Source organism: Pistacia vera, unplaced genomic scaffold, assembly GCF_008641045.1.
Source record: "Pistacia vera cultivar Batoury unplaced genomic scaffold, PisVer_v2 Contig320, whole genome shotgun sequence".
Classification (NCBI taxonomy): Eukaryota; Viridiplantae; Streptophyta; class Magnoliopsida; order Sapindales; family Anacardiaceae; genus Pistacia; species Pistacia vera.
The window spans coordinates 76,064-87,514 of NW_022196136.1; the positions used below are offsets into that span (position 1 = coordinate 76,064).

The following is an 11,451-nucleotide window of genomic DNA, read 5'->3' on the forward strand; positions in this document are numbered from 1 at the left end:
AGATTTTTGTTTTGCAAATTAGCAAAGAGACATGTATAAAATATATAGATATTGAAATATCGTCGGAAGCAGAGTTTGCTACAATGAGAATATATTTATATAACAACACGAGAACAGAGGAGAATTGATTACTTGTTTTGGTAAATTAACATTATGTGAGCACCTTATATTAAAAACTTTATGCTAATGATTTCCTAGGTCAATGCAGTTTTCTCGGATTAATGGGTATTTTTGCAATTTTCTTGGGTATTTGGAACTTGGAAGCTACCAAACCCAATGTTAAGAAATAAAGAAAGATTCGTTGACCAGACACCACAGAAAGCTCAAAACATTGCAGGATTCATGTGAACTTTTGACCCGCTGAAGAATAGTGGTTTTTGTTCAGAAAATCGATAAATATGAAGAGGCTGCGAGAAAAAAAAGTGTTGGAAGAGAGAACTTTACTTTGGAATTAAAGATGCAATGGACCACAGTCTTATCTTGGCCCCGCCAAGTTGCAGCTAATTTTATCAATCTTTGAACACAATTGATTATTGAGTGCAGAAGGGTAAGTTTTAAAAAGAAAATAATGTACGATGCATTTATAATTCACTAAAGAGGTGATAAAAGGAATAAAGGACCTTTTTTTTTAATAAAAGTTTTTCTATTGGAAGCATTTTAAACAATATCCTTAGTTATTTGTTCAAAAGAGTGAAGACATCTTATTAAATTTAGGAAGATCAATAATTACTCTCCCACTACCTAACAAACCCACGCTTAGCAAAGCTAAATAAGAATTATTCCGAAAAAAAATAAAAAATTAGAGCATCTAACAATTGTATCTGGGTGCTCGAGTTTAAGTCCCCACGATTGCTAATCAAGGTGGTCATTGGAACTCTTATCCGATTAATAATTCAAGATTTTATGGGATTAATTGAAGTACATGTAAACTGATCTAAACACTCTCAATCATTAAAAAAAAAAAAAAACAAAAAAAAAAAGGTTTAGGTTTTAAAATGAACTTTTTCATACAAATGACTCGGAAAGAAAAAAAAAAAAAAAATTAAGTAAGCTCCTAGTTTAGGCCAGAATTTCCAGCACCAAATTCCGTTAATCTGTTTATGATTTGTTATCTGTGATGGATATTCAGTTTGAGTATCTATAGATTGGGCCAAAACACTGGGAGACTATCTATGTTTTATGATCTTTTAAATTATAATGCCGCTTTAGTAATACCCAACTAAACTAGATTGTTATTTGGAGATAATATTTGGTTGATACGTAATNGGGGCTGTGAAGTTCTTAGTTGACAAGCCGGCATGGCGTGAGATATTTGTGAACATGCCACCAGAGCATAGGGCATTTTGGGTGCATCATGACTTTAAAACAAGCGCTGCAACTTTATATTCCATGCCAAACTGTCTGCGGATTTGGACTAGTATGGAGTTGGATTTCAACATATTCATCGGGGTTGTGAAGTTCTTAGTTGACAGGCCGGCATGGCGTGAGATATTTGTGAACATGACACCAGAGCAAAGGGCAGCTTGGGTGCATCATGACATTAACAATTGACAGGTTTGTCTTTCGTGTTGAACAAATGTGTTTTATTTGTTGTTTGAGACTTATTCCTTTAACAGTTGGTATTTTTACTACCTTTTTATTGAAGACTTCAGTTATAACTTGATTAGAGATTTGATGAACTATTGTGGTTATTCCATAACTTCATTTGAGTTCTTATTTTAAGAATTGATGAAAATTGTGTTGTTCTGCGATGTGAAAGAACATGTTTTATAGATGTTGAAGATTGTAATGTGATTTATACATTGAATGTTATTTTTTGCAAAGTACTGCAAATATGAATTGTTTTACAAATTGTTATAAATGGACAGGTATAGATTTTGTCTAGGCGTACAAAGCGTCAGCGAAACCTTCAATGTGAAGAAGAAGGAGTTCTAGAAGATGTTGCAGCTGGATTGTGTGCGTTAGCTTTGTCCTAACTGTTGATGGAATATTTGTGTGAGGATTTTAAGGATTGAACTAGTAGTTTACTATTATTAATTTAGATATGTATTTATAAAATTATGAACTTTCGATATCGTAATGTACTTTTATTTCTAGTTTTTAAATTATGTATTAGTAGTTGAAATTATTATAGAGAATTTTTTTTTTTTTAAATTTAGTGATAAAAAATTTGAGCAATACTAGTTTTACAAAGATATATACAAAAGGGGTATATAAAGATAATCCCCGCTCTTGATTTTCATGATTTCTCTCTCTCTCTTTCTCTTTTTCCCTTTTTTTCTTTGTTGATGTCATTTTGTAGCTCTCTTTGTATGAATCTTTGTAAGAATAATATTTTTCTAAAAAATTATCAAACAACTATTTAATATTAGTTAAATTAGAAAAAAAAAAAAAGTTACAGAATCAAATAATAAAATATTTTTAAAAAATGTATCAAACAATTATACCATCATAAAAACCCTTTTTAAAAACATATCAAATAATTATTTATCATTTTATTCACTCTTGATATGATTTTCAAATATTATATCAAACATATTTTTAAAATCTTATCGGATTCAATTCAATTTAATTCAACTTAAAATAAATTCCAGAATAACATTTTTCTATAATCTACAAACAGCCTTGTGTTATCTGCCCTTACTTTATATATTCTAATAACAGTAATATTACACTCACAAATCTTTCTCATTAACTTTTTTTTCACAAATGTGACGTGTCGGCTCATAATTGGTTAGTTTGTAATAGGTTTTGTCTATCCAACAATGGGTCTCATCTGACCAAATGCGAGTTGACCAATTACGAACTATCACATTAATGTTTGTAAGAAATGTTTGTCAATCTATGTTTATTCTTCCAAGGTCAGTTAGGGATAGGCATGGGTCGGGGCGAGGTCAGGGACCCTTGTCTCCGGTCCAAGCCTGAAAGCCCAAGAGGATTCCTCAATCCCAGCCCGTAGCCCGTTCGGGGAATTCGGAGAATCCTCAAATAAAACCAGTTCCCCAAACTCCCGAATTCCCCATTTGGGGGTTTTGTGTCTTTTTATGTCCTTATTACTATTTTCCCAAAATTATAATATATCTTCAAAAAAAATAAAATTAAATCTATAATGATTTATCGATTTATTATAATCAATCCAAAACACCAAATGATATATTACACGTATATAACATATATATTATGTATTAACACATGATTATAGATAATAGTATATTATGTATAATATATAACATATATATGTTATATACATTATACTTATATATTATATATAATGTATAATATATAATTGATTTTTAAATATTAAAATTAATATAGATATATATAATATATATGATTGACTTTTTAATATATATATATATATATACACGGGCTGGGCTAGGGATTTCGGGATGAGGACAAAACGAGGTCAGAGTAGGGCAAGACCTATCTTGGCCCCGGCCCATCCACGAATTCTAGAACTAATTTTGGGCCCAATCCCGAATGATTCGGGAAAACTCCACCCCATCCAGGTCAGGGTGGGACGGATCCCTGCAGGCCCAAGTCTTATGGCCATCCCTAAGGTCAGCTAATAGGGAGCCCACTGATGTTAACTTCACCCGACCACTGGCCGTCCAAACGACACATCACTGCCATCCAAAGTGCCACGTGTCCCCTATCCCTTTTTATAAGGTCGGTGACATTTCAAACATCCACCGTCTCTGTGCTGTCTCCACGTTTCGACATAAAGCGCTGATGGAAGAATCAACGTACACCACCACCGCCACTTAAAATCAAATCTAACGGCGTCTTCTCCTCGTACATGTATCAATATTAACGCCGTCAACTTTTTCATTTTAAATTTACCCGAACCTGAACCTCAGCCTCGTATTCATTATTTGTTTAAATAGGCCCACGAACACATTCACTCAGGTATCTAAAAATCAGGAGTCTCATTCATTTTTCACTTTATCTCACTGAAAAAGATTTTATTTGTGAACTAAATTAGGGTTTTCGTGAAACATGGCGGAGCAAGCGGAGCATAAGGAGAATCCGGCTGAGTCGATAATGGAGAAGATAAGCGAGAAGATACACGGTGACGATCACGATTCGTCATCGTCTTCGGATTCGGATTCGGATTCCAAAACTCAGAAACCGGCCTCCCCATCGTCAGTGAAGGCTAAGGTCTACCGTTTGTTTGGCAGGGAGCGACCGGTTCACCATGTTCTCGGTGGTGGAAAGCGTATGGATACTCTCTCATTCTTTTAAAGTCTATTTATATTTGGAGATTGGCTTAATTGTTTGTTTAATGACTTATTGTGAACATTTTTCGTTATTATTTAGAAAGTGAAATATTATTTTATAGTGATTTTTGAAACCTCTGTATGGTTGATGAAAAAAGAGCAGGAATATTGGAAAATGTAGGAATTTATTCAAATTTGAGATTCATTGATGTTGGTTGTTGAGAAATCATTAGTAAGGACAGAAAATCCTATACCAAAAGAAAGGGAATATCAAACCTAATATTATGGTTGGTGATTTTTAAGTTAATTTAGTGTTTTTTTTTTTTTTTTTCTTTATAATATCATATTCGACACGGTTGTTGATCTCTTGTAATGGTAATAAGGAGCAAGAGTTGAAGTGTCTTGTTTTTGTTTTCTTAACTGTAATTTCTGAGCAACTAACCAGAGATGTTTGCTTAGATTAGTTGATATAAATTATGGTAAGATTTTTGGGTGTTATTTTAGGCTCCAATCTCTCACTGTTTTTGTGTTTGATTTCTTACAGCTGCTGATGTGGTCTTATGGAGAAACAAGAAGATTTCTGCTGGTGTACTTGGTGTAGCCAGTGCAGTCTGGGTTCTGTTTGAGTTGATTGAATACCACCTGCTTACTCTGGTCTGCCACATTTCAATACTTGCACTTGCAGTCTTGTTCTTGTGGTCCAATGCTCAGAGCTTCATCAATAAGTAAGCTTTTGGCACTTAAATGCTTGTGCTCACTTAAGTAAACAATAACTTGAAATCTTTACTTCTTCTGTTTGTAGGGCTCCTCCTCGCATCCCTGAAGTTCATCTTCCTGAGGAGCCATTTCTACAGGTTGCTTCAGCATTGACGATTGAGATTAATCGGGCTTTGGCAGTATTGCATAGTATTGCCTCTGGAAGAGACTTAAAGAAGTTTTTCATTGTATGTTCATCATCTATCCGTATAACTTGTTTTTGAATGTTTTACCTTTAATAGAAATATGTTTCTAAAGTGCTTTACTGGTTTGAGGATCTTATGTAACCTCTAAACTTTGTTTTCCTGTTAGTTTAGATAATAGATACTTTAATATCAATGAATTCGTAATTATTTGTGGACAAAAACAGTATGTTCTTGATTGCTAGTTATGTTATTTGGCTCATACTGTCGTACTGTGCTCTGTTAATTTGGTGATGCTTATTTGATTATGCATTTTGGGAAGTGTTTATATTGTAATTATCTTTTGCTTCTGCTATCATTATTTTCATTTCATTGTTGATTTCTAAATTAAGAATTCTGTATATATTCTGGATGTCAGGTTATAGCTGCCTTGTGGGTCTTGTCCATTGTGGGGAGTTGGTGCAACTTCTTGACCTTGTTTTATATATGTAAGTACATTGGGAGCTCTTTGTGTGCTTATAGTAATAATTGTTTGTTAAATAAGATGCTCAACTTTAATCTTGATTTATAAATACAGCTTTTGTTTTGCTGCACACGGTGCCTGTTCTTTATGAGAAGTATGAGGACAAGGTTGACCCCTTAGCTGAGAAGGCTACGATTGAGATCAAAAAACAGTATGGTGTTTTTGATGCAAAGGTTCTGAGTAAGATTCCCAAAGGTCCATTGAAAGCCAAGCGAGTTTAGGTAGTCATGGCTGGTATTTGGGGATCCGGATGGCTGTGGGTATTACTGGTTGGTGATTCTGTTATCTAACCATATATTGGTTGTAATTGGCTTCCCCACAATTTGTTTCAAGTGTTTGGTTTGCAATTTGAACTGGTTTAGGCATTTTGTGGGGTTAGTTTTGAGTTGTGATTTTATTTGTCTGCTCTATGGTAGCTTACAGATAACACTTTTAACTATAGGTGATTCTGTGACAACGATGGTTATATTTTGATATTAGCAGTTTCTTGTACATGGTTTTGTATCACCAGGATAACTGTGATGCATGTTATTTTATGAACATGTTAGGCTTTTAAATGTTAGTATGAAATGCATGATGCTTGATTGTTTAGATTTATTGTTTTGAAAAAAGAATTCTATATTAAATTTTTTTATTTATTTGTGTGGGCATCAATGGTAGCCTTTTTTTCTCATCCAAGGTGACTTCGCTGATAATTCATTGCCACCATCCTCCCTGCCTACTCTCAAGCTATAGTTGCTTTGTTGGTATCGGTATGGTAAAAAGAAATATTTTTTTTATCCCAAAAAATTAATTCATTATCATTAATATTATTCTTTTGTCATTTTATATGACAGTTACGTAAGAGGCTGTAGTAATAATAGCTATCAATTCTCTGGTGATTTTCCACTTTGACAGCAAGGCTAAATCATGACAAAAAACTCCTCTTAATATTGTCGAGCCAGAGTTTGTCCATTTCCATTTGATTTGCATTTTAATATTTAATGTGCTGAAATACAGTTTGGTGTACCAAGTACAAACATGAGCTATAAAAGAAACACTTCTTATTTGTGTATAAAAAGAATTGACGGAACCAGATTGCATAGCTACAATATCAACAAAGAATCTATACCTTTGATTAATTACACAATTCAACATATTCTCAGTAGTTGGGTAATAGTCTTGAGAGACGAGAAATGCTCTCTGATGATGAAAGAGGAACAGTTGAGAACTCAGAATCAGAATGATCAAATGACCTTAAATTTCCACGGGCAGGTGGAGGATCAAAATTTTGGCTGGGTGATATACTCGATCTTGAGAAACCAGAGGGAGCACCAAGTGTGTTTGTTCGCTGGTCAGGCACTGGTGTACTAGTCTCTGCAGTTGGATATTGTCCAGGTATATCTTCCTTCGATCGAGCCATGTTTTCTGCTGATTCTCTCCTCTCTCTTTCTTCAGTTTCCATAAGAAGAAAATCAACCCATAGATCTGCGAAGGACTGAAAAAAAAAAAAAAAAAAGGATTAAGTAAAACCGTGAATTCAAATTAGAGGTATTAAGGAAGACGTCACACAAGGCAGGCATAGAGGACCAGCCTTTTCAAGTTATAGCTAAGTTCACACACACGCCTACACAAACCATTAAGTATGCCAAAAAGGATCGAGTGATAACCAAAACATTTAGATATATTTTAGTAGATAATCATCAGTGATAATGAAACCAATCAAGTCTTATAAGCACTGAAGAAAAGAAAGGTAAAAGAAAGAAACCACTCACAGCTTAAACTGACTTGGAGCAACCTACTAAAAGTAGTTTCTAAAGAACATATCTGAAATTCGTGAAAGTTAAAAACATATGAACCTGATTGTCAGATGTCATGTTTGAATGTGCTTCAGCCGAACTTCCTCCCAAGATGCCACCAACTAAGCGGCCAGGCAGGCCCAAAACCCCACGAACAACACCTTTTCCAGAACCTTGTTGAGCAACACCTATTCTCTGCTTGTCTTCATCAGAAAATCCCAGCATTCGAACCATAAGATCCAGAACCTGAAACCCACATCAATGGCAATGGTGCATGAGTGAAATTTATTAAGAACGGTAACTTTAGCCAATTAAAGAGGATATTTCACAAGTGCAGCAACTTTGGTTAGGTTGAGAGAATTAGAAGCATTTGTTTTTCCTCTTTTCAGTGCATGGCTGAAACAAAAACTCTCAAAATCAACAGTTTCTTATAGCTAGATGAGTTCTCTAACACTATTTAATGGACATATTCAGATTTCTTTTGGATTCAGAGATAGATCTTTGCTTTTGTGTGATTTGTCCTTTCACTACCTAGTGTCTGCCTTGCATCGCTCTCAAAACTAGAAGACAGGAGTTGAGGGCAGGGAGAAAAGGAAACAATAACCTTCTTATTATCATCTAAAAGCAAAAACTGACCAGGGTTGATGCTCCAACCAATCATTTGAATCAGCATGTCATGAAATGAAGGAGGATATCTTTTCATAGTATTTTCATCTTAAAACTTTGATGACCATACCATGAAGTCTTCTTACCTCTTTGCTGTGGTTTCTTTGGAAGTATGTAACCAATAATTTGATCACAATGCGCCTGCCAACATACACAATCACAAGATTTAGATTTTGCAGTATTCAATAATTTAATAAAAGAAAATGGAAGCATTCATTTTCGACAAAAGAGACTTTTATAGTAAATTTACCGATATAGCAATCACAATTATAGCCTCAAGGCGGCAGCACAAGCATGATGAATTTTAATTTTTAATCTTTAATTTCAGCAAGAGATGTGAAAGTTGTGTTATGGGGGGGTGATGGTGATCCCACTAAAGGAACCTAGCGAAGATTCACTGATCAACTGTCTGGATTTGATTGTTACTAACAAAAAAACACATTCAACTAAGGCAACCCCACAATTCACATATGATTTACAGCTAATGACTCCTAAAGTGGTTAAGAACATAACATAGGAGAAAAGGAATAAAGGAGACAAGAAAATCTGTTAAAAAAATGTTCATTGTATTATACGGCCAGTCATTCATTTCAATGAAGCATCACTATCAACAAGAAATAATTCCCAATTTTATTATATAGGTGAAGGTTGCCCTTCATGGCGCAAGCTATATCTTAATCTAATACCATAATCTATGCAGCCAACAATGAATTTTATGTAAGCACATAATTCACCAAAATAATAACAATTCTAAACATGCTAACCTGTCAACAAGAAAATCTGAATCCACTGACATTCGGTTAAGTCTGGTCATACTTTGCTCAAGAGCACGACGTAGTTTTGCATTATCTTCCTCAAGCTTGTTTACTCTGCATTTTCCCTCTGCCATTGTCTTTTCAATTTGGGAAAGCTTGACCAAGATTTCTTCCTTTTCCCTCCTTGATACTTCTGCTCTTTGATCTGCATCCTGGAGGAGGAATAGACTCTCAAAACAAGAAGCAAAACCACTTTTCAAAACACTAACACTAGTACTTTCTTATAAGCCCCATCCTGAAGAAAGGAACTTGCAGCTATAATAGATTAACAAAAGACGGTATATGAATTGCATTTTATATGAAAACAATTACAGATATATTTCAAATAGCAAAGCAAGACAGGTCATACTTTCAAAAGTTTGGAAAGTTGAGCTGATTCTTCTCTTGCCAAAGACAACTCATGTTCCAAATGCCCCTGTGCACATGATAAAATAACCGGGCATAAAATTCAGATGTCTCTGCTTTCAGAAAGAGTCAAAAACATGGGAAACAGTTACGGTTCAGTTTACCTTAGCTTCAATTTCAGCAAAGTACTGCCCAAGAGCAGTTTGAAGATTAAGAAGTTCAACATTTTTGGCATCCAATGTCCGCATACAGTTTCCAAGTTTTCGGTTCAAATCTTCAATGATTTCCTTAGACTTCAGAATTTCATTATTGTTCATCATCTTAACATCCTCCTGACTAGCAACTGCCTGCTTCAGAGCTCTTTCCAAATTTGATATTTGAGCTACTTGATATTCATTAATCTCACGAAGCTTTTCAATGATTTTACTGTCCTCATCCATTTTTTCTGATTCTTCATTTTCCTAGACAGCACTTGAGCAAGTGAGACCATCTATAATTTTTCAATGCAGAAAATTTTGAAGATAACAATTATTCATAAATACACATGAACCTAAACACAACTTGAATTTAGCAGAGGTTCTAGGAAGTGGTATTGACAAAGATAGCAAAGCTTTGGCATGAAAATAACGAATTTCATATTAAAATAAAGTGAGGAAAGGTCAATATATCTCAAAAAACTCCTTTAAACAACAATTAAGTCATTAATCATTCCAACTGGCACTGATGATTAGAGTCCCTGTTAAGGAACTGTAGCTCTAATAATTATTGAAAAGCATACAATGGTGAACTGCCCAGGAAAAGAATTGAATCAACATATTCTTTTCACAAGGATGTGCCACTTTCATAAGAGAAATATAATTATGTGCAAGAAAGAGCAGTTCACTCTGAAGTGTCTCCTCAATATAATTAAAGCAGAAGCCACAAAACTAATAAAAATTAAAACATAGATCACACAAATTTCAAAAAAATTAAATGAGATTATGAGTTGGAAAATACTGGAATGCCAACCTTTTCTAACAGATGTTGCTTAAGGCGGCCTAATTCTTGTAATGCTTTGTCCCTCTCACAGCGTGTTTCCTTCAAATCTTTATCCAATTTCTGCAAAGATAGCTCCATTTCTTCTCTTCCAGGGAAACTTTCAGATAGTTCTACCTTTTGGGAGAAAGAAGTAACACATTGAGCAAAGGATAACAGCGCAAGCCCACTGGGTACTACAATATTGCTTGGCATTACTATATCATGGGGTTAACATGCATATGCAACTTTACCTAGCAAGTATGGCAAGTGAATGTATCAAACACACAAACACAAACAAGAAGACTGACCCCTTTCAAACTACTTCGATGTTGATTCGGACTTTCTGAAGCATCTGGAAAGATTTTGTCATTCAAAGGTTTTCTGCACTTTTCCAAAAGAGCCTGAAGTTCACTCTTCTCCATCTATACATTAATGTAAAGAATTGGAAAAGATTCAGTCTCATACAAAAATCAAGGTAAATTCTGAAAAATATTATGACACTTCTCCAATAACAGCAACTTTAAAATGCACAAAATTTTCAACCTTAAGATTATTGTTTTCCCTCTCTAGAGTTGCAACTACTCTTTTCAAATTCTCTGACATGTCTTCTGCATCTTCATCCTCCCTTCTATTCAACTCCAGTTGCAGTCTACTTATTTCTGACAATTTTTCACTCATTTCTCTGTGTATTTCGCTCATCTCTACAGAGTTCTGCCAATACAGAAGAAAGTATGCCGTTAGAAAGCATACAAGTAAAAGGGAATAGTAGAGAAACTGCAGAAGAATAAACTAAAACAAACTTCTGTATTCCCAAATGCAAGAGAAGACCATGTAATGAATGAGTAATGAATTATACAAAGAAAAAGTTAAATTTATTAAATGCTGTGATAATTGCACAAAAGGCAGCATGATGGCATGGGATGCAAAGTACTGATTTTGTTAAAATATTATTAATATCATTATTCAACTTTACAACAAAACACATACATTCAAATGTGAGAGTGTATGTTTCTAATAGATAAATTACAAAGTTCTCCCTGTCTTCTCACAAAGAAAAAATAAAAGAAAGCAATCAAAGAAATGTTTCCACTGGAAGCCTCTATGTGTCTAATGTCTATCTTTAAAAAGGACCACTCAGTCTCAGGCACTTAGAATTTTCTAAAAACAAGAAACACTAGCAAATATGCA

The 11,451-nt window shown here is 34.3% G+C and overlaps 2 protein-coding genes across 2 annotated transcripts; one reads left to right on the plus strand and one right to left on the minus strand.

Annotated features, from left to right (window-relative positions):
• Positions 1 to 3,895: 3,895 nt before the first annotated feature.
• On the plus strand, positions 3,896 to 6,212 carry LOC116136907 (reticulon-like protein B5). The gene is made up of 5 exons (XM_031422574.1): positions 3,896 to 4,219; positions 4,765 to 4,945; positions 5,023 to 5,164; positions 5,538 to 5,607; positions 5,697 to 6,212. The coding sequence occupies exons 1-5, from the start codon at positions 4,000 to 4,002 to the stop codon at positions 5,861 to 5,863; spliced, it is 780 nt and encodes a 259-aa protein (XP_031278434.1). The 5' UTR covers positions 3,896 to 3,999; the 3' UTR covers positions 5,864 to 6,212.
• Positions 6,213 to 6,663: 451 nt separating this feature from the next.
• LOC116136906 (golgin candidate 3-like) lies at positions 6,664 to 10,986 on the minus strand. The gene is made up of 9 exons (XM_031422573.1): positions 10,807 to 10,986; positions 10,572 to 10,685; positions 10,255 to 10,398; positions 9,411 to 9,707; positions 9,251 to 9,316; positions 8,851 to 9,053; positions 8,173 to 8,227; positions 7,481 to 7,666; positions 6,664 to 7,119 (listed from the first exon to the last, which is right to left on the minus strand). Exons 1-9 carry the CDS (start codon positions 10,960 to 10,962, stop codon positions 6,784 to 6,786), a joined length of 1,557 nt encoding a protein of 518 aa, XP_031278433.1. The 5' UTR covers positions 10,963 to 10,986; the 3' UTR covers positions 6,664 to 6,783.
• Between the last annotated feature and the right edge of the window lie 465 nt (positions 10,987 to 11,451).